This window comes from Lepidochelys kempii, chromosome 1 (assembly GCF_965140285.1).
Source record: "Lepidochelys kempii isolate rLepKem1 chromosome 1, rLepKem1.hap1, whole genome shotgun sequence".
Taxonomy (NCBI): domain Eukaryota; kingdom Metazoa; phylum Chordata; order Testudines; family Cheloniidae; genus Lepidochelys; species Lepidochelys kempii.
This window is the reverse complement of record NC_136380.1, coordinates 63,297,620-63,324,755: the sequence shown is the minus strand read 5'-3', so window position 1 is coordinate 63,324,755 and position 27,136 is coordinate 63,297,620. Positions and strand designations below refer to the sequence as shown.

General features: G+C 40.5%; 1 protein-coding gene across 1 annotated transcript in view; it reads left to right on the top strand.

The window, feature by feature from the left end:
* DGKH (diacylglycerol kinase eta) overlaps positions 1–27,136 on the top strand; it is a 263,268-nt gene that overhangs the window by 162,059 nt on the left and 74,073 nt on the right. The window contains exons 5-6 of the mRNA XM_078853169.1: positions 18,516–18,620; positions 18,947–19,079. Coding sequence (XP_078709295.1) covers positions 18,516–18,620; positions 18,947–19,079 — 238 coding nt within the window. The remainder of the gene's footprint in view (positions 1–18,515; positions 18,621–18,946; positions 19,080–27,136) is intronic.

Below are 27,136 nucleotides of genomic sequence, written 5' to 3'. Positions count from 1 at the left end.
GACTCATACTATCCAAGGCTGTTGGTCCCCATCGGAATTCCTCTTACATATAAACCTACTGGAGCTATAGACAGTTCGCAATACATGCTCCAATTTCCGACCTCTGATCGAGAACAAAACCATAAAGATCCTCACAGACAACGTTACTTGCATGTTCTCTATAAACCAGTAAGGGGGGGACATGTTCACAGTACCTATGAATGGAAGCCATGCTACTTTGGACCTGGTGCATCAGCCACAGCATCGACATCTCAGCCTCCTACCTACCAGGATGCCACAACACCACTGCAGAAGTGCTAAGCAGAAAATTCTCCCAGGATCACGAGTGGGAAATGGACCTTTGAGTACTACAGAATATATTCAAACCATGGGGGTTCCCAACTGTACAGCTCTTCAGGACAACACAAAAAGCCAAATGTCCACAGTTCTGCTCCAGAGCAGGATTGGGTCCCCATTCTCTGGGTGATGCCTTTCTCATCAAATGGGATGCACCCCTACTGTGTGCCTTCCCACTGACCCCGCTTCTGTCATGAGTCATACACAAAATCAGAATGGACAGTTCCAAAGTCATCTTGATAGCCCCCACGTGGCCCTGGCAAACCGTGGTTCCTTTACCTCCTAAAGAATGGCTGTGTGCCCACAACACACTGTTCCTCTTCTACCTCATCGCCTCTCACAAGATGCTGGCCAAGTTCACTATCTGAACCTGACAAGACTCCACCTCAAGGCATGGCTATTCCATGGCTCCTAGAAGCTGAAATTACCTGCTTAGAGGAAGTAAGGGATGTTCTGTTAAATAGTTGTAGACCAACTACTCGACATACATAACTACATAAATGGAGGTGTGATAAATGAAGGGAGGGGAGTAGCACCCTTTTGTGGACACCCAGCCAGCCAGTAGCTATAAAATCCCTCTTAGTAGCTGTTCTCTAATTGCTCTACCTGTAAAGGGTTAAAAAGTCTCACTGGTATGCATAGGTAAAAGGAAGTGAGTGGGCACCTGGCCAAAAGAGCCATTGGGAAGGCTAGAACTTTTTAAAATTGGAAAAAAAAGACTCCCCATTTGTCTGTCTGTCTGTTTTCCCGGGGAGAGGTGGACAGGGCAGCAGCTATGCCGTAAGAAGCTTTGGCCAGGTATGAAAAAATCATCAGTATATACCTAGAAACTACTCATTTAAAACCCCAGATATGGTAAGTAGATAGGAAATGTCTAGGAAGACGCAATTTATTCCTTTTATTTCGTTATGGCTTGTGGATTCCTCTGTGCTAACCCCAGGCACTTTTGTTTTACTTGTAACCTTTAAGCTGGACCTCAAGAAAGCTATTCTTGGTGCTTAATCCTTGTAGTTGCTCTTTTAAAATCTAGGAATAGTCTGAGTTCCCAGATGTATTTTCTTTCTTTTTTTAATTAATAAAATTTACCTTTTTGAACGAAAAATTGGATCTTTGTGTCTTAAGAGGTTTGTGTACGTTGTTTAATTAGCTGATGGCAACAGCTGATTTCCATTTATTTTTCTTCTCAGCTCGTCCACAGAGGGGATGTGTGTGAAAGGGCTTGTGTGTACCCCACAGGAAGTAATTCCCAAGTGTGCCTTCCTGGGCTCTCAAAGGGATTCTGCACTTGGGTGGTGGTAGCATCTACCAATCCAAGGTCAGAGAAAAGCTGTAACCTTGGGAGTTTAATACAAGCCTGGAGTGGCCAGTATTAATTTTTAGAATCCTTGTGGGCCCCCACCTTCTGCACTCGAAGTACCAGAGTGGGGAATTAGCCCTGACAGGAGGTGATTCACTATATGGGGCCAAAATAAATAAATCACACAGTCTACTCTCCTTTTCTTCTGATACTGGTCTATATATTGGAACATAAGAAATCAGGTCTCTTCATGAGTTCCGTCAGAGTACACCTTGCAGCTGTCACAGCTTTCCACCATAAGGTAGATGAGTTACTGATTTTCGCTCACCCAGCCACCAAGCATTTTCTTAAGAGCCTTTGTAACATCTACCCCAAAATACAAACCCCTACTCCATCATGGGAAGTTAATGTAGTGTTATGGGGCCTTATCAGATGACCTCTTGAACCACTAGAGACATGTTCACTACTTCACCTTTCAATTAAGGTAGCCTTTCTTGTCGCCATCACATCTGCCAAATTGGTGGGGGAGCTAGGAGCTCTAATGGCATACCTACCATACACAACATTCTTCAAAAATAAAATTACCTTAAGACTGCATCCCAAGTTTTTAACTAAGGTTGCTGCCTCATTCCATCTGAAAAAACCCATTCATCTCCCATCGTTCTTCCTGAAACCCCATGGGAACAAACAAGAAGCAGTATTCCAAACCGTGGATGTAAAAAGGATGCTGGTCTTTTACATCGAGAGAACAAAGGCTTTTTGAAAATCACCAGAATTATTTCTGTCTATCACAGCATGCTCAAAAGGAGGCACCATATCTAAACAGAGGATGAACCTCTGGATGCATTGACTTTTGTATCGTCAACAACGGCTTCAACCCCCAGTGGGGACCCATACACACTCCACTGGAGCTCTATCTGCTTCGATAACCTTCCTTAACAATGTCCCCATCATGGATGTGACAGGTTTGGTCACAGAGATCCCCTTGAGACTGTCACCTGATGTGCAGAAATTACCTCTGAGCCCATTTTTCCTGATGGCTTGGGACTCCAGAACCCTGCCTTGTTGAGCCACACATGCTAGTTTGCTGCAACACAGACCCAGGTCTGAACCATGTCCCCAAAGCTGCAGACTTTAACCAAAAACTGCTCAGCAGGTCACCTCTCTCCAGCACCCAGACACCCAGCTCCCAAGGGGATCCAAACCCCAAATAAATCTGTTTTACTCTGTGTAAAGCTTGTACAGGATAAACTCATGAATTGTCAGCCCTCTATAACACTGATAGAGAGAGATGCACAGCTGTTTGCTCCCCCAGGTATTAATCAATTACTCTGGGTTAATTAATAAACAAAAGTGATTTTATTAAGTATAAAAAGTAGGATTTAAGTGGTTTCAGGTAATACCAGACAGAACAGAGTAAGTTACCAAGCAAAATAAAACAAAACATGCAAGTTTAAGCCTAATACATTTAAGAAACTGATTACAGGTAAAATCTCACACTCAAAGATGTTCCAATAAGCTTCTTTTACAGACTAGACTCCTTCTTAGTCTGGGCCCAATTCTTTCCCCTGGTACAGTTCTTGTTAGTTCCAGCTCAGGTGGTAGCTAGGGGATTTCTCATGACTGCAGCCCCCTTTGTTCTGTTCCATCCCCTTTTATATCTTTGGCACAAGGCAAGAATCCTTTATCTCTCTTTGGGTTCCCAACCTTCCTTCTAAATGGAAAAGCACCAGGTTTAAGATGGATTCCAGTATCATGTGACATGTTCACATGTCCTGTGAGACTTCATTCCTCACTGGCTGGCACCAACTATACAGGAAAGCTTACAAGTAAACAGAGCCATTTACAACCAATTGTTCCAGTTTATGGGAGCCATCCAGATCCTAAGCCACCATTAATGGCCCACACTTTGCATAATTACAATAGGACCTCAGAGTAATACTTCATACATACTTACTTACTTACATACTTCATACAAATAGGATGAACACTCAGAAGATTATAAGCTTTTTAATGATACCTTACAAGAGATCTTTTGCATGAAGCATATTCCAGTTACATCATATTTACACTTATAAACATATTTTCATAAAACATATGGAGTGCAACGTCACAATGGACATCTGCAAAGCAGCAACCTGGGTGTCAACTTGTACATTCATACAACATTATGCATTAGAGCAGCATTCATCATCAGATGCTCCATTTGGACTTACCATCTTATCACCCACCATGACTACAACTTTGAAGCCCATTCCTTCCACTGACTGGCACTGCTGTGCAGTCACCTAAAGTGGAACACTCACAGGGACACTCCTCAAAGACGAAGAGAAGGTTACTTACCCTGTGCAGTGTCAAAGTCAGATTCAGGACTCACATAATTTGTCAGATCACTCTGTTTATTAGCAAAGCGCTTGGCTAATGTACCCAGATGTGAGCCCCTCTCTGAGGCTCAAGATAACTTATTTATACAGCTAAGCCAAAGCCAATTTAACATAAGAGAAAAAGAAAGCAGAAACTGACAAATATACATACATATCTTATTTGCATATTAACGTTTACCAATCTCCTAGCTCAGTAGGAGCTCTAAGTTAATTAGTTTGAGGACCCATTGTCTCACATTCCTTAATGTTTCTCTTCCTGACAACTATATTTCAACAAGTAGCATTTCTTTAATGAATTATAATTTCAATATAATTCATTCTACTTTCACAGCAGTAACTGAGATTCTTAGTGTGCTTTTTTTGAGCTCTAGGTTTTTTAAAAGGAATCTGCTTCTGAACATTTTTGTGTGTGTAAATGTGCTTTTATGTTGTTTGTGAATATAACCAGTTAATACAATAGGTATGCTTTTATTGGGTGCGGTACGTTGCAGACACTACAAAACTTTTTCTCTAGCCTTTTTATAAAGGCAAAACTATTTAAAGACATCCAGGGTTGTTCCAATTTTCAGTTCAAGTTCCACATGTGCTGCTCACTTGCCTCTCTGTTGTTAGTTGCTATCTGTTTAAAATATTTGTGACCTATAATATTACAGAATGTCTGTGGCACTCTGTGCCTCAAAGCAACACCCTGAAACACCACCATATTCACCACTGTCATATAATTATGATATGTTTTGTACAAAGTATGCCTTGTGAGGTATGATTTTTAAAAGTCTTTGTCATAAATATAAAGGGAAGGGTAACCACCTTTCTGCATACAGTGCTATAAAATCCCTCCTGACCAGAGGCAAAACCCTTTCACTTGTAAAGGGTTAAGAAGCTAAGGTAACCTCGCTGGCACCTGACCCAAAATGACCAATGAGGGGACAAGATACTTTCAAATCTGGAGGTGGCGGGTGGGACAAAAGGTTATGGTCTGTCTGTGTGATGCTTTTGCCGGGAACAGATCAGGAGTGCAAGCCTTACAACTCCTTTTACGTTCGTAAGTAATCTAGCTAGAAAATGCATTAGATTTTCTTTTGTTTAATGGTTTGTAAAATAAGCTGTGCTGGAGGGAATGAATATTCCTGGTTTTGTGTCTTTTTGTAACTTAAGGTTTTGCCTAGAGGGATTCTCTATGTTTTGAATCTGATTACCCTGTAAAGTATTTACCATCCTGATTTTACAGAGGTGATTCTTTTACCTTTTCTTTAATTAAAAGTCTTCTTTTAAGAACCTGATTGATTTTTCATTGTTCTTAAGATCCAAGGGTTTGCGTCTCTGTTCACCTTTACCAATTGGTGAGGATTATTGTCAAGCCTTCCCCAGGAAAGGGGGTGTAGGGCTGGGGGGTGGATATTTTGGGGGAAGATGTCTCCAAGTGGTCTCTTTTCCTATTCTTTGTTTAAAACGCTTGGTGGTAGCGGCATACTGTTCAAGGGCAAGGCAAAGTTTGTACCTTGGGGAAGTTTTTAACCTAAGCTGGTAAGAATAAGCTTAGGGGGTCTTTCATGCAGGTCCCCACATCTGTACCCTAGAGTTCAGGGTGGGGAAGCAACCGTGACAGTCTTGATCTGTTGAACATTAATATCCTGTTGGATTGTATATGCTATCATTGTATGTGAAGATACAAAGTTTTACTATATATGTGTTACTGAAATATGTTGTGAGGTTGGGAACATCCACAACCAGCCTTTCAGGTACAACAGTGGAGTAGCCAGATGTGCTGATGGCCCACACTCCCAACGACTATGCCAGGATCTGTATACAACTGAGACTTCTCAGAAAGGGCACGGAGACAATGGAGAATGCTTGACCCATGGGGTCACAAGCATAGATCTTTCCAGCAAGCTGGAAGAAACTATAAAAGAGGGGAAGTGACATCACACTTAACCTCACTCCCCCCACAACTCAAAACCTAGAAACATGTCTGGAGGACAAAGATTTTGAACTGGGAAGGTGGTCCTGGGCTGAAGGAGAGTTCCAGCCTGTGTATTCAAGATCTATAACTTGCTTGTACTATCTATCAGGCTGAGACACTGCTTGATTCAAATGCTGTTTAGTTTAGTTTATAGAACTTAGACTGCAAATTTATTTTATTTTTTAGGTAACCAACTTTCATTTCTATGCTTATTACTTATAATCACTTATCTTTCTGTAGTTAAGATATCTGTTTTACCTAAAACAGTGCTTGGGAAAACTGCTCAGGTTACAAAGGCTGGTGTATGTCCACTTTTCTTTGTAGAAGTGGCGAATGTAATGAACTTACACTGGTCAGGCTTCTGACTAGTGCAAGATGGTACAGTTTTGGAGTGCAAGGCTGGGAAGCTGGGGGGAATTGGCTGGAGCCTCTCTATTTAGTTTGTTCATGAGTGGCTGGGAGAAGCATGCAACACAGTTAGGTGTGTCCCTGCCTGTGGATGTCTGTGTAAGTACAGTTCCTGACAAAGGTTTGTGGCTTAGCAACAGCATCACAGTGTGAGAGGGAGCCCAGGTTGGTGGAACAGAGGGCTCAGCGGTCCCACAGTTCAGGTTGCACCCAAGTCCCAAGTCAAATGCAGTATTGCCTACTCCAAAAATACAAGAAATACAAGTCAGACCCCAAAAAATCATGAGATGTTTTTAAAAAATGAAACCATATTTTATGGTTTCTTTAGATTTTCTTAACTCCCCCTCCCTCATCTGCCCTCATCCCTTTCCAATATGTGTTAAAATTATAATGTTACCATCACTCACAAATTTATAGTGAATAATGCAATTTGGGGCTTTCATTGCAGGACCCAACTGAGGTCAGGGCAACATTGTGCCTCTGTAAAAATGCACAGTATGATAGACTGACAAAATCCTGCAATATCCTAGGCAAACCTTATGGAATTAAGTTAAACCTTATTGAATTAGTTTAATACCTTTGGTGTCCATTATATTAAAATACAGTTGTGTATGTGATATTGTGGAATTATATGTAACTCCTCTAGGAGGAGAGGGATGCTAATATAATTTTTTTGGTTATTAGCTCCTTTGAAGCCACCCTATGGAGAGATTCACTTTTAATAGTTCAAACTGGGTTCTCCAGGCAGACAAAAAGAATTTTTGGATAAATAGCTGGATAAGGGCTGGAAGGGACCTCAAGAATTCATCAGGTCCAGCCCCCTGCACTGAGACAGGACCAACTAAACCTAGACCATCCCTGACAGGTGTTTGTTCAGCCTGTTCTTAAAAACCTCCAATGACGGGGATCCCACAACCTCCCTTGGAAGCATGTCCCAGAGCTTAACTACCCTTATAGTCAGAAAGTTTTTTCTAATATCAAACCTAAATCTCCCTTGATGTATATTAAGCCTCTTACTTCTTGTCCTACCTTAAGTGAGAATGGAGAACAGTTGATCATTGTCCTGTTTAATAACACAAGTGGTCCCTCAAGAAATCAGTCCTCCTGTGCATCTTTTGCAGATTGGGTTTCCCGTAGGTAAACCCTTTTGTGACCTGTCACATTAACCAGGGCGAGAGGTTCTGCTCCAGAGGAGATGTGAGTCTGGGATCCCTCTTGGATGCCTTTCTTATCACTTGGGCTCCTGGTCTGAAGTACGCCTTTCCACAGGTATACAGGGTTTTGAGGAAACTGAAGCAGGACGCAGGTCATGATATCCCCACTATCAGCCAGGCAGTTTTGATACTCAGACCTCATGAACATATCAACATGGCAACCCATCTTGCAGAATTATGGCCAGATCCTGCACCTGGATTCATCATCCCTGCACCTGACAGAGCCTGGATGCTGGCTTGCTGATGTCTATAGATAGAGTTGCTATGCTGCATCTTGCTTCAAAGCAGGAAACCCTCAACCAAACTGACATACAGTGCCAAATGTTAAAGGTTTTCTGTCTAGCCAGCGCAGTGTCAGCGTTTGCTGGTGGTAGCCTTGATTCCAGTTATACTGGACTATTTACTTTATCTGAAACAATCAGGTCTGTCCCTTAGCTTAATACAGGTACACTTGACAGCAATTTCTGTGAACCATCTTCTTATACAAGGCTACACTATCTTTTCACACCCCATAGTGGCGAGATTCCTCAGAGGGCTCACATGTTTTCTCACGGGTCTAGGAACCCCTTGCATTCTGGGACTTTAACTTAATGTGAACTGGACTGATGAGCTCCCCATTGAGCCACTAGTTATCTGTTCTGTTTACCACCTGTTGATGAAGACAGTCTTTTTAGAGTCTTTACATCAGGTAGGAGGACATAAGACAACCAGGCCCTCCTGGTACCACCCTTTACATTATCTTTCACGAGGACAGAGTCACTTTCATACCTCATCTGAAATTTCTGTCTAGGGTGGTTTCCAACTTCCACTTCAATCAGTCTGTTCACCTCCTGGTTTCCTTCCCTAAACTTCATTCTATCCCAGGTGAATTGAAACGTCACACATTGGATGCCCCAAAAACATTGCCATTTTATTTGGCTAGGACCAAGCCATTCACATGTACACCAAGTCTCTTTTGTGGCATTTTATGAAAGGGTTAAGAAGCAATCTGTATCATCCCAGAGGTTAAATGGGTCTTGGACTTTGTCAGGACTTGTTATATTTCGGTTAAGAATGATCCACTTGAATAGGTGAGAGCTCATTCCACGAGGGCTCAGGCAGCCTCTGTAACCTCCTTAGGTAACATCCCCATACCGGAGATATGTAGAGTAGCAACATGGACTTTGATTCACAACTTCAGTTTACCACTGATTGCTGGCAGAAATTTCCAGGGTCGATGGCAGTTTTGATAGAGCTGCTGTACAGTCACTCCTCAACTGGGCATCTGCTAGAGCTGGGTGGGAAATGGCTTTCTTGTCCTGCAAGAGTTTTTCAAGATTTCAAAATTTTTCTCATCCCAAATTGGGACAAAAAAATTCAACTCAAACTGTTTCAGACCCCCCCACACACATACCCCCACCCTCCACAAAGAGATTGGGTCAATCAAAATGCTTTGTTTTAATAATTTCAAAATGTTTTGTTTTCAATTTGACCTTTTATATCTAAAAAACCCTTTTTTTAACCTTTAATAAACATAAATTTCAAAACAGGACATTTTAACAATCTCAACTTTTTTTCAATATTTTTTCAAAATGGGAAATTAATTGGAACCAACTATTCCCCTCAAATAGTTTGTTTTGACAAATCATTGTTTTCCGATGGAAAAAAGTTTTGTCTAAAAATTCCCAACTGGCCCTGAGGATATGAGTTATGAGGATAACTGTTTGTTGGTCACCAGAGTGGAATCTGGGTGGACAGTCACCCAGAGGAAAGAACAGTTACTTACCCTACAGGGTATGTCTACACTACAAAATTAGGTCTACTTTATAGAAGTCGATTTTTAGAGATTGATTTTATATAGTCGATTGTGTATGTCCCCACTAAGCGCATTAAGTTGGCGGAGTGTGTCCTCACCACCGTGGCTAGCATCGACTCAGAGAGCGGTGCACTGTGGGAAGCTATCCCACAGTTCCCGCAGTCTCCGCTGCCCATTGGAATTCTGGTTTAAGCTCCCAATGCGTGATGGCAAAAACATTGTTGTGGGTGGTTTTGGGTACATGTTGTCAGTCTCCCCACCCTCCCTCCATGAAAGCAACTGCAGACAATTATTCCACGCCTTTTTTCCTGGGTTACCCATGCGGACGCCATAGCACAGCAAGCATGGAGCCTGCTCAGCTCACCACTGCTGTTGCGAGCATTGTAAACACCTTGCACGTTATACTGCATCATTTGCAGAACCTGGCTAAGAGACGACAGCACAAGGACGATTGTGAGGAGGACATGGACACAGACGTCCCTGAAAGCATGAGATGTGGCAATTGGGATATCATGATGGCAGTGGGGCTGGTTGATATAGTGGAAGGCCGATTCTGGGCCCGGCAAACAAGCACAGACTGGTGGGACCTCATAGTCTTGCAGGTATGGGATGATTCCCAGTGGTTGCAAAACTTTTGCATGTGTAAAGCCACTTTCCTGGAACTCTGTGAGTTGCTTTCCCCCACCCTGAAGCGCAGGAATACCAAGATGAGAGCTGCCCTGACAGTTGAGAAGTGAGTGGCGATAGCCCTGTGGAAGCTTGCAACGCCTGACTGCTACTGGTCAGTTGGGAATCAATTTGGAGTGGGCAAATCTACCGTGGGGACTGCTGTGATTCAAGTAGCCAATGCAATCACTGACGTTCTGCTATCAAGGGTAGTGACTCTGGGAAATGTGCAGGTCATAGTGGATGGCTTTGCTGCAATGAGTTTCCCTAACTGAGGTGGGGTGATAGATGGAACACATATCCCTATCTTGGCACCAGACACCTTGCCAACCAGTACATAAACTGCAAGGGGTACTTCTCAATGGTGCTGCAAGCACTGGTGGATCACAAGGGACGTTTCACCGACATCAACGTGGGATGGCTGGGAAAGGTGCATGACACTCCGATCTTTAGGAACTCCGGGCTGTTTGAGCAGCTGCAAGAAGGGACTTATTTCCCAGACCAGAAAATTATTGTTGGGGATGTTGAAATGCCAATAGTTATCCTTGGAGACCCTACCCCTTGCTCCCATGGCTCATGAAGCCATACATAGGCAGCCTGGACAGTAAGAAGCAGTTCAACTGTAGGCTGAGCAAGTGCAGAATGGTGGTAGAATGTGCCTTTGGACGTTTAAAAGCTTGCTGGCGCTGTTTGCTGACTAGGTTAGACCTCAGCGCAACCAATATTCTCATTGTTATTGCTGCTTGCTGTGTGCTTCATATCTGTGAGAATAAGGGAGAGATGTTTATGGCAGGGTGGGGGGTTTAGGCAAATCGCCTGGCTGCCAATTTTGAACAGTCAGACACCAGGGCGATTAGAAGAGCACAGGTAGGCGCTCTGCACATCAGAGAGGCTTTGAAAACCAGTTTCACGACTGCCCAGGCTACTGTGTGACAGTTGTGTGTGTGCCTGCTGCATGCAAACCCACCCCCTTCATTGATTTTAATTCCCTGTAAGCCAACCACCCTCCCCACTTCGATCACAGCTGGCAAAGGAAAAAAAGTCACTATTCTTTTGAAACCATGCATTCTTTCTTTATTAATTAAAAAAAATGGGGAGATAACTGATAAGGTAGCCTGGGTGGGCTAGGGGAGGAGGGAAGCACATGGCACATTGCTTATTGTAGCTACACTACAAATCAAAACTGTCTGAATGACAGCCTTCTGTTGCTTGGGCCATCCTCTGGAGTACAGTGGCTGGGTGCCCGGAGCTCCCCCTCCCCCCACCCGCATTCTTGGGTGTCTGGGTGAGGAGGATATAGAACTTGGGGAGGAGGGGCAGGTGGTTGTACAGTGGATGCAGCGGTGGTCTGTGCTCTTATTGGCTTTCCTGCAGCTCCACTAGACACCTGAGCATGTCCGTTTGCTCCCCCATTAGCCGCCTCATTGCATCCTGCCTCTTCTCATTGCTCTTTCCTGGACTCTGCCACTGAATGCCTCCATGCATTCAGCTGTGCCCTATCATTGCAGGAGGACTGCATGAGCTTGGAAAACATGTCATCGCAAGAGCTTTTTTTTCGCCTTCTCATTTGCGATAACCTCAGGGATGGAAACAATAGGGGAAGCATAGAAATATTTGCACCTGAAGCTCTTCCAGCTTGGGACCTAGGTTTTTTTACTTTTCTGTAAAGCACCTAGCATATTGTATGCCATACAGATAAGGGTAAGTGGAGGTACTACATTGATTGCTATGGGAGATCATGTTGTTTAATATTTTCATTAATAATCTAGAAAGAGGAAGAAATATGTAGATGACACAAAAATTGAGATGTACTAGAAACATCTGAGGACAGACCCTGCCAATGTAAGAATGGCCACACAGGGTCATACCAATGGTCTATCTAGCCCAGTATCCTGTCTTCCCACAGTGGCCGGTGCCAGATGCTTCAGGGAAATTGATCAAGTCGCAGCTTCTGGCAGTCAGAGGTTTAGGAGCACCCAGAGAATGGGGTTGTGTCCCTGACCACTGTGTCTAATAGCCATTGCTGGACCTATCCTTTGTGAACTTATCTAATTTTTTTTAACCCATTTATACTTTTGGCCTTCACAACAACCCGATAGTGAGTTACCCAGGTTGACTGTGTGTTGTGTGAAGAAGTACTTCCTTTTGTTTGTTTTAAACCCGCTGCCTATTAATTTCATTGGGTGACCCCTTGTTCATGTGTTATGTGAAGGGGTAAATAACACTTCCTTATTTGCTTTCTCTGTATCATTCATGATTTTATAGATCTATGTCATATCCCCAGTCATCTCTTTTTCAAACTGAACAGTCCCAGAAAACCTATAAGGAATGGAAGATGGGATGGATTAGTAAGGAGAGCTACCTTTTGGAGGACAGAAAGTGTAGGAAAAAAAGTGAGAACAGCCAAAAGCCAAGCAGAGTTAGACCTTGCAAAGGAAGTTAAAACCAATGGTAAAAGGTTCTATAACATATAACTAAAAAGAAAACAAGGAAAGAAGAAGATGGACCACTAAACACTGAAGATGGGGTGAAGATTAAAGATAATCTAGCCATGGCCCAACACCTAAATGAATATTTTACCTCAGTTTTTAATAAGGGTAATGAGGAGTTTAGAGGTAGTGGCAGGAATGAAAGTGAGGATATGCAAGTAGAAATTATCACATCCAAGGTGGAAGTCAAACTCACACAGCTTCATGGGACCAAATTGGGGGCCCCAGATAATCTCCATCCAAGAATACTAAAGGAACTGTCATATGAAATTGCAAGTCCAATAGCAAGGATTTTTAATGAATCCAAAAGTCAGGGGTTGTACCTATTTAGTACCTATTTTTAAGAAAGGGGGAAGAGTGGTCCAGGAAACAACAGGCCTGTTTGACCTCAATCATATTGAGGTCTTGACAGAAATTTTGAAAGAGAAAGTAGTTAAGGACATAGAGGTAAAGAGTAATTGGGATAAAATATAACATGGTTTTATAAAAGTGGATCGTGCCAGACAAACCTGATCTTTTTCTCTGAGAAGATAGTTGATTTTTTAGACAAAGGGAACTCAGTAGATTTCAGTAAGGCATTTGATACAGTTCCACATGGAAAATTATTAGTTAAATTGGAGAAGATGGGGATTAATAAGAGATATGAAAGGTGGCTAAGGAACTGGTAAAAGGGGAGACTACAACAGGTCATATTGAAAGTAAAACTGTCAGGCTGGAGGGAGGTTACTAGTGGAGTTCCTCTAGCATTGGTCTTAGGACCAATCTCATTTAACATTTTCATTACTGACCTGGGCACAAAAAGTGGTAGTGTGCTAACAAAATTTGTGGATGACACAAAGTTGGGAGGTATTGCCAATATGGAGGAGGAACAGAATATCATTCAGGAAGATCTGGACAATCTTGAAAACTGGAGTAATGAATGGGATGAAATTTAATAGTGCAAAGTGGAAGGCCATGCACTTAGGTACTAACATCAAGAACATAAGAATGGCCATACTGGGTCAGACCAAAGGTCCATCTAGCCCAATATCCTGTCTTCCAACAGTGGCTGATGCCAGGTGCCCCAGAGAGAATGAACAGAACAGGTAATCATCAAGTGATCCATCCCTTCTCGCCCATTCCCAGCTTCTGGCAAACAGAGTCTAGGGACACCATCCCTGCCCATCCTGGCTAATAGCCATTGATGGACCTATCCCCCATGAACTTATCTTGTTATTTTTTGAACCCTGTTATAGTCTTGGCCTTCACAACATCGTCTGGCAAAGAGTTCCAACGACTGACTGTGCATTGTGTGAAAAAATACTTCCTTTTGTTTGTTTTAAACCTGCTGCCTAATAATTTAATTTGGTGACCCCTAGTTCTTGTGTTATAAGAAGAAGTAATAACACTTCCTTATTTACTTTCTCCACACCAGTCATGATTTTATAGACCTCAATCATATCCCCCCTTAATCATCTCTTTTCCAAGCTGAAAAGTCCCAGTCTTATGAATCGCTCCTTCAAGGGAAGCTGTTCCATACCCCTAATCATTTTTGTTGCCCTTTTTCTGAATCTTTTCCAGTTCCAATATATCTTTTTTGAAATGGGGTGACCACATCTGAATGCAGTATTCAGAATGTGGGTGTACCATGGTTTTATATAGAACGAGTATGATTATTACCTATCCCTTTCTCAGTGATTCCCAACATTCTGTTTGCTTTTTTGACTGCCGCTGTCCATTGAGTGGATGTTTTCAGAGACCTATCCACAATGACTCCAAGATCTCTTTCTTGAGTGGTAACAGCTAATTTACACCCCATCATTTTATATGTATAGTTGGGATTATGTTTTCTAATGTGCATTACTTTGTATTTATGAACATTGAATTTCATCTGCCATTTTGTTGCCCAGTCACCCAGTTTTGAGAGATCCTTTTGTAGCTCTTCGTTGTCTGCCTGAGACTTAACTATCTTGAGTAGTTTTGTACCATCTGCAAATTTTGCCACCTCACTGTTTACCCCTTTTTCCAGATCATTTCTGAATATGTTGAATAGGACTGGTCCCAGTACAGACCGCCTGGGGACACTGCTATTTACCTCTTTCCAATCTGAAAACCGAGCATTTATTCCTACTCTTTGTTTCCTATCTTTTAACCAGTTACCAATCCATGAGAGAACCTTCCCTTTTATCCCATGACTGCTTACTTTGCTTAAGAATTTTTGGAGGAGGAGAAAGACCTGGGTGTATTGGTTGATGGCACGACGACTAGGAGCAGCCAATATTATGCAGCTATGAAAAAGGCTAATGTCTAAGAAAGATGAATTCAAACTGGAACAGGTGCAGAGAAGGGCTACAAGGATGATCAGAGCAATGGAGAAGAGACTCAAAGAGCTTGGGTTGTTTAGTCTAACCAAATGAGGGCTGAGGGGAAATACGATTACTCTCTATAAATACATCAAAGGGATAAAAACCAGGGAGGAAGAGGAGTTATTTAAGCTAAGTGCCAATGCTGACACATGGATGTAAAGTGGCCATCAACAATTTTAGGCTTGAAATTAGATGAAGGGCTCTCACTATCAGAGGAGTGAAGTTCTGGAACAGCTGTCTAAGGGAAGCAGTGGGGGCAAAAAACCTAACTTGCTTTAAGACTGAGCTTGATAAGTTTATGGAGGGGATGGTATGATAAGACTACAATGGTATATGGCCCACCTGCGACTGCTAGTAGCAAATATCCCCAGTGGCTGGAGATAGGACAGAGCTGGGGTGGGTTCTGAATGACTACAGAGAATTCTTTCCCAGGTGTCTGACTGGTTGGTCTTGCTGACATGCTCAGTGTCCAACTGATCATATTTGGAGTTGGGAAGGAATTTTCCCCCAGCTCAGATTGACAGAGACCCTGGGGGTTTTTGCCTTCCTCTGCAGCATGGGTCACGGGTCACTTGCTGTTTTAAATTAGCGTAAATGTTGGAAACTCTTTAACTTAAAGTCTTTAAATCATGATTTGAGGACTTCAGTAATTCAGCCAGAGGTTATGGGTCTGTTACAGGAGTGGGTGGGCAAGGTTCTGTGGCCGGCAATATGGAAGTCAGACTAAATGATCATAATGGCTCCTTTCGGCCTTAGTCTATGAATCTCTCTCTCCTCCTATGGAGGCTGTTCCATGTCCTTAATAATTTTTGTTGCTGTTTTCGGTACTTTTTCTCTTCCAATTCCAGGGAGAAGAGAAAAAAAATACAAATACAAATTGAGTAGGGGAGCCCATCTGTGGAGTAAGGATTGAGTAATAATAGAAAAGAAACTAAATATGATGTTGCAGTGCAATACCATTGGAAAAGAGTCATTGTTGAAATAATGTATTTGTATGTATACTTTAAAGTGAACTGAGAGCACTTTATTTCTGAATGAAAGCATCCACACAGAGGTTTAATACACTTTAAATTTAGTCAAATGTAGTCGATTCAGCTTACCTTTTGTGAATATTCCCATATAGAGGGGCCTTCAGTATAAATGGAGAAGAGAAGGATGGGGTATTGTATGGTACCTAAGATCATTCTCAATCCCAGGAAACCCCTTAAGGATAGAGAGAACCTGAATTCATAGCTTCATTGCTTCTCTTGGTTGGAGGTCAGAAACTTAATGTTATTCCAGCATAGGTATTTTTATTTCATATAACATCAGGTTGTCTTTTTGTTTTGTATGTCTGGCTCCCTTACAATAACCAGACTGACTGTTCGTTGAAGCTTGTTGTTGGAAGTGTGCGAAGCAGAAAGAATATAAGTAGATTAGTCTTCATAGCCTTTTACGTCCTGTATCTACAAATATGTGGGGCTCTTCCAACTTTCCAGTGTGTTTATTTTAATAGCTCTAATAATAATTTATCTAACATTCATATGTAGCCATCAATTGTATAACTTAATGACTCTACTACAGCCTGCTGTAACTTATATGAACAAATACTAAATAAAAATCTATTGTTATAGGAATATCTGGTATGGTTATACATGAGTTATTTTGGCAAAGAGACTTTTTGTCCCTTTCAATTAAGGGATTCTATGTGAATGATATTACTAAAGATAAGAGATCAGTGATATATATGTATTTTATCTGTATTTTTTTGGAAAGATTATCAAGGGTTTTTCAAGAGGAACTTTAAGGAGCAAAGGTAGTTAAATGTATTTTTGGATTAAATGTGTTTCACTACACTGTCTGTTGGTAGTCAGAAGGCAGGAATTAACATGAAATGCTCTGACCTAGCTGTGTGACCAAGGCAGCCTTGTCCTTACTTTAAAGCTATAAAAGGGTATCTTTATTATGATATCGTACAGTATATTGGGAAATAAAGACTGGGGGAAGTATTTGTACAAATAATATCTATGAGTTCAATGAAGCCCGGTGCTTGTTATTGGAAACATTATGGTTTAATGGCTTTTTTGTGCTTCATTTGATGAGCTGTCATAGAAAAACATTTTGAAGTAATAAAGCATCCATTTGGCTCCTAACTAATGAGAGAAGATGTGTTCTTTGCATTAACTCTTAGTCAGGAAGAGAAGTGGACAGATGTTAATAAGTCTTATCAAAAAAAGGGTGGGGAAGACTGAAGGAAATAGAAAACAGAGTGGAGTCCTTCAGTTTCATGTGCAGCTTGTATATTTTAAAAAAAAAAAAGCTTAAAGGTTTGTGCTGCCCTTCCATGTGACTTGTAGTCTGCTGTGTTTCAGTTAGGTTGCTTGTCAGATATATTAAAGTGCAGTTCAGCTTAATGAAGAACTGCATAGCACAAACCAGGAGCAGAGGCTATCTCGTGGTGACCGGGTGAGTAAAAACAGTTGTAAATAATTACTTACTAATAATGTATGTATTGTAAATGTTACAAGAACATTATAACACCATGAGAGAAAATTAACAGTTTTCCTGTGGTTTATGCCTTCGCTTTACTTAGATAATTTCCAAATGTAGGCAATATGGACAATGAAATACATGTTCAGACTGAACAAGGTTTTATTTTTATTTTTTAATTTTTGCAGAAGAAGCAAATGACTCTTCCTTTGGCTACTTAGATTTTTATTTTAAATTCCTTCATTGTTCTCAAAGCAACTACAATATCTATTTTAGTGCGGTGCTCAAAATAATTTCTGTGGGAGTTAGCTGATAGTTTTTGGTGCCTTACTGTTATTTTTAATTGTTTATCTACTAGTGGGGGAAGAAAAAAACACCTTTACTCTGAATCTCCAAGATTCAGCAGTCTTCAGATTTCAAGATGAATACAGTCTCTAAGATCTAAATCCAGACTACTGAACCCTGCACAACATCAACCTGTTCCAAGAGCGCACTGAAGCTCTGCATAGGCACCATTGCATAGGGTTTGAACTGTTTGTTTTTTGCTCTGTCTCTTTTGATTATACAGCTTGTGTAGGTGTATTCCTATATTAACTCATAAATCAAGTTTTTATATTTGATTACAATAATTATGTAAATACAATGTCATCACCAATGTTGAAATGAGAAATGCGCAGAATGTTTATGAATCTCCGGCTTTTGTGTATCAGTATGATTTGTCTTCGCCTACAGTAATTATAGACTTTGCAGTTGCTATAATGTTGTTATGAAACAGAACTGACATCTGTTTAAAATAATTTATGGAAAGATTTATTAGCAATTTTAGAGCTTTGCAGGGAGTTTTACATTTAAATATGGATAAAGAGCTGAAAAAGAGACATAATTAATACATTTTTTTTAAAGCCCATGTGAAAGCCTGATACAAAACCTGGGCATTTAAAATGAGAAAAGTTCACTTTGCCATTTTAAGACAGTGATTTAAAAAAAAACACAACTCATTGATATTCAAGGTTTTCATTATCATATAGTTTTAGGGTATGCATTTCACTTGCATTATCAGAGAGAAAAAATTGGCTTGTCAGATGTTACATTCTGTAATGATCTCTCCTATCTATGAAATTCAGAATCATTACATTGAGAAGTCTTTTTCAGATAATCACTCCATTCCGGAGGCTAATATTGTGTGCTGAGAACAGAAAAGAGATGGAGGACTGGATCAGCTCACTGAAGTCTGTACAGTCTAGAGAACATTATGAGGTAAGATAATATCCCTTTCAGTGCATGTTGTTCTTCTTTCAGGATAAATATTGATTTAATATACCAAGCTCTATGGTACGCAGAACCCAAGACATACAGTCTTGTGGAGTGTGAAAAACCTGTAAGGTTAAAATGCAGTTTCGTGTTAAACCTTTATTTTACCAGTACAATTCATGCTACTATGGCTCTTGGTTTTGAGAGAGCTTTTACTCTCCTTTACTTCTCCACATTGAATTTTCCAGCATAAATATGGAACTCCTAAGTACTTGCAGTTTCTGTAGCTGTGTTCTGTACTTGCAAATTTGTCTTAACTTCTCCCTTACTAGACCGCACAGTTTAATGTGGAACATTTCTCAGGGATGCATAACTGGTACGCCTGCTCCCATGCCCGACCTACCTTCTGTAATGTGTGCAGAGAAAGCCTCTCTGGAGTTACTTCTCATGGCCTGTCTTGTGAAGGTAAAGTCAACATATTTTTCCTTACAATGTCCCATAAGCTAATAAAAAATTAAGTCTAAGTCTAAGTACTGAAAATGTTATGGAGTAAGAAGAAACCTACTCATTGCTATAGAAAGGAACCTTTCTGTTGGTTAGAATAAATGCGAACAATATGACACGCATTATTCATACTCTAGACGTTATTTTCTAGTTCATGTCAATATAAAAGGTTCCTCCTGCTACAAATACCGTTTTGTTTTTTTTTGTATGTGCTTGCCTGAGTGTAAGGTTTTTGAGAGAAGATGAGATTACTTTGGTTTGCACTTCAAAAATGATGTGGAGCAAAAGTGCAACATTTTCTTTCCTCTATTTTCAGAATTGTTATAGCATTCCTTTAAAAGAAAAGAGGAAAAAATAAAAATATTGTTAGTCTCTCATCGGCAAAAATCTGGAACAACAGTTAACTCCTTAGTTGGGTCCATGACCTTATTTCTTCCGAGTTTTTGTCTGATTTGCTGCTCTCTTGCTGCTGACTGATATTGTAGTGCAGGGAGGGTAAAATGTGCTTCTTCACTGGTCATATAATAGAAAAAAAATGATTTATATGTTTTTCATAATTTGATAATTAAAGAGCTAATATCCAACATAAATAAAAAATGGGATGGGTCTAAATGTTCACTGTTAAACTAGAGTGCAGGAATTATCTAGTACAGGCACATTTCTATAATAACCTTGAAAATATTCAGTTTTATTTTATCATTTATTGGCTTTCCACTGTAACTTCTGTGAAAACTTCAGTGATATGTCTACCTTGTTTCCTGGAATGTGGCAGTAAATTAAGTGTCATATATGTCCTTATGGAATATATATGACATTTACACACACATTTTGGTATTGCTTTTTCACTGGGAAGAAAACTATGTTCTAAATACTCTTTATAATAATGGTTAGACCTGTAATTACAAAATAGTTAACTGCCCAGCAAACTCTTGCTGCTATATAATAATGTAAATATGATAATCAGTTATTACACGGTATATTATACAGAAATAGATTTTAAATTATATGTTACCTAACTACCTATAGAATTCTGTTCCTGTTATCTGTACTCAGTGCTACATAGCTGGTAAACTGTGCTAAATCCAGTGTCAGGTCCCTGTCCTTTAGTATTCACCATCTGAAGGCATCCAGTGGGGTGAAACTATCTGAGGACATTGTTATGAATATTTATGTAAACCCCAAGGGGATTCCCTAGATTCTTGGGGCTCTGTGTGCTGGTAGCTCAGGGAGAGGCACACTGTCACTGGTAGGAAAGGGAAGACAAGGGCAGACTCAGAGTTTGCTCAGCACCCAGTAGGGAGTGAGATGCCCTTCCCTGGGAGCTCAGGAGAGGGGAGAAGCAATTTTTGGAGCAGTTTGGGCCAGTCAGGGAAAGGGTAGGACTGGCTGGGGGAAGGGGCTGGTGAGTCCCAGGCCTGCTTGCAGGGTTCAGTCTCCTCTTCAATTTGTCTAACTTGGGTACATTACTGAGTATGAAGTGGTGTTCAGGGTCGGCTCCCTCCAGCTCACACCAAGTTACTTCTCATAATCCATACTGGGAATTTACTCATTTTTCCTGGGAAATCAGCAGGGGTAAATGTAAGGTCTGAGTTTAAAAGACAGGATCCTTCCTGGCAGGGTCACCAGGGCAGCTTGGGAGGTCACCAGCACACAGAGCTCCAGGAATATGGGTAATCTCCTTGGGGGTTGTATATATCACAGAAGTTAGTGATGGTGTAGCTGACTCCCACAGTCACTGCTGTTTATCATTTCCCATTTAATTTCCCTAGTCATTCAGGTAGTTTTCAGACATTCATGAAGTTTTTAGGGGACGCAATATCTAATGCTTAATCAGAATTCAAATATATTGCATCTACTATGTCCCCTTTAAGAGCTAATATTCTACTTATTTAATAAAAAAGAGTAAGTTTTTTCTAGCAAGAATTATTTTTTGTAAGCTCATGTATTTCTCCTATACTCCATGATTCGGTGATTTCAACTTTTGTAGTCCATTGTCCTCTAGCTGTTAAGTACCTTTGTTTTTTGCTTCTTAATGTTCTTATAGTTAGCTAGGACTGGCTGTTACATTTACATCAATGTAATTGCCAGGATTGCTCTTTTTTCCCTTTTTGAAAATTAATATTACTTTTATTTTAGTTTTCGGTTACTTCTCAATTTCTTCATGATTTTTAGGTCTAATTCTTAGTGGTAGAGTAATTTGTTTCTGAATGTCCTTTGGATTCTAGAATGTATATAATCTGGACTGGTTTATGTATGTATATTCAAATATTCTTTCACCAGTTTCACCTGTTCTTAATTTATATTTACAGAGTCTTCCTTCCTTTCTAATCATTCAAATATAATTTAATCTTATTGAGGGCAAATTTCATAAAAGGAGTATCTCAGCTAGTCATTAAATTAATCTTCCTAATTTATCTATGGATTGACTCTCTTTTTAGTATTGCAGTATTTCCACCTCATCTCCTGATATTGTATACCTGTAAAAGCCACAGTTAATCCCCTTTAATTTATTTGGCTAACAAGCTCATTTTGGTTGTTTGTTTTCCTGGACTTTCTTTGTAAGTCCTACATGACTAAGTCCTTGCTTTGTTGTCTCCCTTGTTTGTTTCCAGAACATTTTTTTAAAAACTGATGTTGCTTGAGCTGTCCTTTGTAATACCATGTTGGCCATTTCTTGTACTACACAGTCTTTATCAGAGGTAATGTAGGAGGTATGATGTCTTTTAGGAGTAACCCAGAAATCTTCAATGCCACTTCTTCCCATTACATCTTACTCGCTTGTTTCTTTTAATTTGCTAAAATGGTCATGCGTGAAATTTGACACCCATGTACTTCTGTATAATTTCTATTATACCTAATAATCATTTCTATGCTAAATTCAATTAGTGCATGGTCACTGGTTCCAGGCTTCCCTGTTGTTCACATGTACTCAGTGATTTTCTCCTTATCAGTAGATCCAGGATGTCTTCCTTCTTGTTGGTGTTTCTGCTTTCTGGCACATGAATTGTCTTTTGTGTAACTTAGATTGTTTGTATTCTTTGATTCATGGTTAGCTGTATTTGTTACCTTGTAGCTAAACAAAATTCTCTCAATTAGTATCTTCCAGCTTAAAAAACTTTTGAGAAATGGTCCAGTAATATTTCATTCCCTCCAGTCCTGCTGGTCTGAAGGTGTTTTTTTCCCTCTTTGTTTAATTGTAGCTCATAATTATTTCAGTGATACAGTGCTATTCCTCCAGTTTTTCTTTCCTTTTTATCTCTAAGTACACTATCTACCGTTATCAGAATCATCCCACTAAATGTGATGCCAACAAGTCCAGATTTGCATCTAGCTAGTGTGAACAACATCCTGATTCCTATTGCATTTGTGCACAGACATTAGTAATACAGAAAAATTCATGATGTGCCTTGCTTTGGAATTCCATGCAGAATAATTTGAGTTAAGTGAAATTCTCATTCCCCATCCCTTCCAAACTTCTCTTTCCCTCAAAGTTGTGAAGTCTGCCTTATTTAGGAGTCTTGAATTTAGGAGGTTGGTTAAGTGTAGAGACAGTTTTCAGACAAAGAACCATAATAACCCACAGAACCCTAAGAATGCTCCTTGGCCTCAGTCACTCACCACTAATAAGTTTAGTATTTATTGGTGCTTCTGTACTCCTGTCCATATCACTTTCTAAGGAATATTGCTCTTATGTGTATTCTGAATACAAATAGAGTAAACTCAACCCGGGTTTAGTTCTGAATATAGCATTATAGAGAGAGTCGATAAATTTTTCATAACAGAGCTAACATTGACAATTCAATGTCAGTCATATCTGGTAAGTTAAAGACTTCAGTGCAAATGAGACACTTTCAACCTTATTTCTTACACACACAAATTACATTAACATTTTTAGGTTGCAAAGTCAAACAATCAAAAGTTAGGAAATGTCAGAATTAAGGTTGTCTGTGCAACCTTAATCCATCCCCCTGGTGGTACCTGTGTATTATGAGACTGTCTTCAGTTACATAATCACATATTTTTTCCATAGGACCCTTACCTCATTCAGTGAACACGGTGGACCTCCTCTGAGGACGAATAAGGATTTTGTTGTGTAGGAGGCTGTGGGTGGTAGGACTTCTGCCTCGTTTATTGTAGAAATTGGAAGTGAATGAGGCAGTGGATTGTACGAAGAGAAAAGATCATTAATTGAATGCTGCCCTGGAGGGTTGGATTCTATGTGATGCTAAGCAAGTCACTTAAACAAAACTTTTCTTGGTGGTCACTAATTGTGTGTTCCTCATTTTCTGGGCACACAACATGAGACCCTGGGGTCTGATTTGTGGAAGTACTGAGTGCTCACAGCCTCAGCTGAAGTCAATGAGTGGAGAGCTTTGAACATATATAGTACTATGTGTTGCTAAGTGCACTGAAAAATCAGGTCCTAGACATCTCAGTTTGGGCATCCAAAATTAGTGGATGCTTTTGACTGTATTCTCTCTGTACCTCAGTTCTTCATCTATAAAATGGGGGTAACACCACCTCCTCATCTCACAGGGTTGTTGTGATGTGAAGATAAATTTCATTAATGTTTCTGGAGCACTCAGATTCTATAGCAATGAGTGCCATAGAAAAGTCCATAAGGAAATTAATAGTTGTGTATTCAGAGCAGGGTTTGAATAGTATGGATTAAATAGGGCTAGGGCCACACGTTGAACACTGCAGATAAAAGATAACATTGAATAGATGCTTGTTATTTGTGCATTGTCCATCCTGTGCACTGAACGAGCCCGGGGTCCTGTGGGGAAAATATAGTATGTGATTTTATAATTAAAGACTATCATAATGCATATGCACAGGGGGGTCGAATCAAGGTTGCAGAGGCAACCTTAATTGTGGCATTTCCTAATATTTGAATGCCTGACTATTCAATCTTAATGTTTTAACAGTTTTTGTGGGTGTAGTATATAAATATTTTGTTATTGGCTGACTAACTTTACATGACAATGAGGAAGCTAACAAGGGATCTCCAAATTATTTTCCTAAACAGGTTTACCTAATACAGGCTGCAATTGGAGTGCTTTGAATTTTGTTGTTTTCATGTCAGTGTTTGAATCTCTTTTCAGTGTGGATTTTTAAGCCCAGTATTCTTGGTAACAAAATAATAGCTTCTGTGGACTCTCACAGGACAACTGTTTGTTTCTTGACAACATAAACTATGGGTACCAGAACAGTGATCTCCTTGTCAGTTTCAAAAGTTTGGCTTTAGCTTTTGAAGTCAGGGAAAACATTCCCAAATAAGCAGCTGTTCTTTGAAAACCACCAAAAAAAACTTTTAGGACAACAGAGAGGCTTGGCAGGACATGCAGATTTTTCAATGCAGTATAATTAATAAATCAGTCAAGAAAATGAAATATCTTTAATGCAAAACCATGTTATAACAGGTTTCAGAGTAACAGCCGTGTTAGTCTGTCTTTGCAAAAAGAAAAGGAGTACTTGTGGCACCTTAGAGACTAACCAATTTATTTGAGCATGAGCTTTCGTGAGCTACAGCTCACTTCATTGGATGCATACCGTGGAAACTGCAGTAGACATTATATACACACAGAGGCCATGAAACAATACCCCCTCCCACCCCACTGTCCTGCTGGTATTGTTTCATGGTCTCTGTGTGTATATAATGTCTACTGCAGTTTCCACGGTATGCATCCGATGAAGTGAGCTGTAGCTCACGAAAGCTCATGCTCCAATAAATTGGTTAGTCTCTAAGGTGCCACAAGTACTCCTTTTCTTTTTGCATGTTATAACAGAGATGTTTGTTTTCAAAGCAAGAGGTCCCATGACAGTGTATTATTTCTCTAGCTTTATTTCTATTACACCTCATAATTGCTATAGATTTTAATTATTGTATCTGGCAACAGATGTTGGTGCAACTGTGACAATGCTGACTAATTAAATGGTCTACTTGATTGCTTTTCAGGGAAAAATGTTATATATTACAGTTAATCAGAGAACTATACCAGACAATTTATACTTTTTAAAATTATACTATATATTGTGAATAACCTGGTTTCTGACTGGCTGCATTTTTCCTTTCCTTTCCTTTTAAGCTTTATCAGAAAATTGTCAGTTGACATCCAGAGATATACAGAATGCTACAGAACTCATTTATTAATCAGCCCCAGTATCATTTGAGATAGGAGCGTTTAAAATGTCACATTTGCAAAGCTCTACGTTAGTTATGGTTGAATTCCACTTTTCTTTATAAATGTTATCTTTAAATGGTGGCATTGCTAAAAGGGACACTATGAATGATTTCATAATTTAAAGAAATTGCAAGTCTTCTTCCCAATTATTCATTTGTTCTTTTCCAAAGGTCATTGTTCCCACCACCCTTATTTCTGACAGTGTTTAACATACAGGATGGCAGGCATTGTTTTTTGGTAGTGGGTGGGTTTATAGATGTGGCTGTCTTTAGGCAGCCTTATTTGAAGATGGACAAGAGGCAGGGTGTTCAGAGAGCACATGTGAGCGGTCACTTGCCAGGGTATTATCCACTGTTCCTGACTGGATACTTGCCTTTTTACTGGAATGCTGGGGATAAGTAGGTTTGAGTTACTTTTTGGTTGGTTCTGAGTCTGAATTTGCAGGTCCTAATTAGCACGCATAGCCCTAGCCAATCAGGCAGCAAGCCATCCAGGTTGATGAGACATTGGACCCAGAGCCATGCTATCTGATTGGATGGTAGCTCTTCCAATGAACTGTAATGAATTGAGGACGTACAATTATTTCCTACCTCTCATTCCCATCACTAGAGCATCCACATTCTTCACAGGTGGATTGGATCTGCATAGCAAGTTCCTGGTGGACCTCATGGAGTCTTCATTCCTTTCCTTTCCCTTCCAAGGTTACAGGAAATTCTGCTTGGGATATATACATAGAAACATTTGTTAAAAATCATTTCAGGTATGCTGAGAAATGCTTTCCTTGCAGCATGCTCTAGAGGTGATCGTATTATGAATTAGTCTAATCCCCTCGAGAAAGTTGTTCTACAGCAGAGCTCCCTCCTCCTCCCACTCTTGTGTTTGTCATGGCTTTCATACTCTGCATTGTTTCAGAGTACAGCTGTTTTAGTGGGTCATGGCGAGGATGTGGGGTATGATGCAGCTTGGTCTTCAGTTGCTGATTGCTTTATGGGTCAGGGCCAAAGCCTTGAACTGGCAAGAGAAGCAGACTGGTAGCCAGTGGAGGGATCAGTCCGCAGTGTGATAGCCTCACAACAGCCTGTCCCCCTGAGGTTTGCTGCCGCGTTCTGCCTGAACTGGAGCCTTTGCATTGATTCCAGCTTCAGGCCTAGATACAGGGCTTGGTTGGGATTCCCTTTTCATGCTCTCAAAGGAGTAACAGGGCACAAGGAACCCCCTTACTCCCTTGTATGGGCTACCTACAATGTAGGTCTGTTTGTAGGAGTGAGTGGCCTCCGTGGGGTTGCTGCTCCTGTATAGGAGGACAGGCAAGGTTGGTGAAGTGGGGAGCCTTGGTTCTGCAGCCCCTTATTCCCACCCATGTGCTCACCATCGCTATTGAGCTGATGTACAGGGGGAAGTAAGCTGCTAGGTCTAGAAGTAGCACCTGGAGCAAGAGTCAAGTAGGCTTCAAATTGTGACTGAGTCAGGTTCATTTCTGGTCTGCTTCTCAGGCAGTACAACTCCACACTGTCTCTTACTTAGGGCTCATGGTTGACTCTACAATTTAGTCCACAGTGGTTTTGCAGGTGACAAAAGTGTGAATCACTGTGTGTAGTGCTGCTCTTGTTCTCATGACCCCACATTCATGGACTGGATTTTCAAAAGCATTCAGCACCCACTGTCAAGGCTATATTTTCAGAAGTGCTTAGCTCCCATTCAGATACCAGATTAAGTGGTGGATTTTCAAGTGAGCTAAGCACATGGGGTACTCTTTGAAAAGTCTTCCCCAGGCTGTTCCAGTGGAAAGTGCAGAGTGCTGATCACACTGAAAATCCATCCCTTATTTCTGTG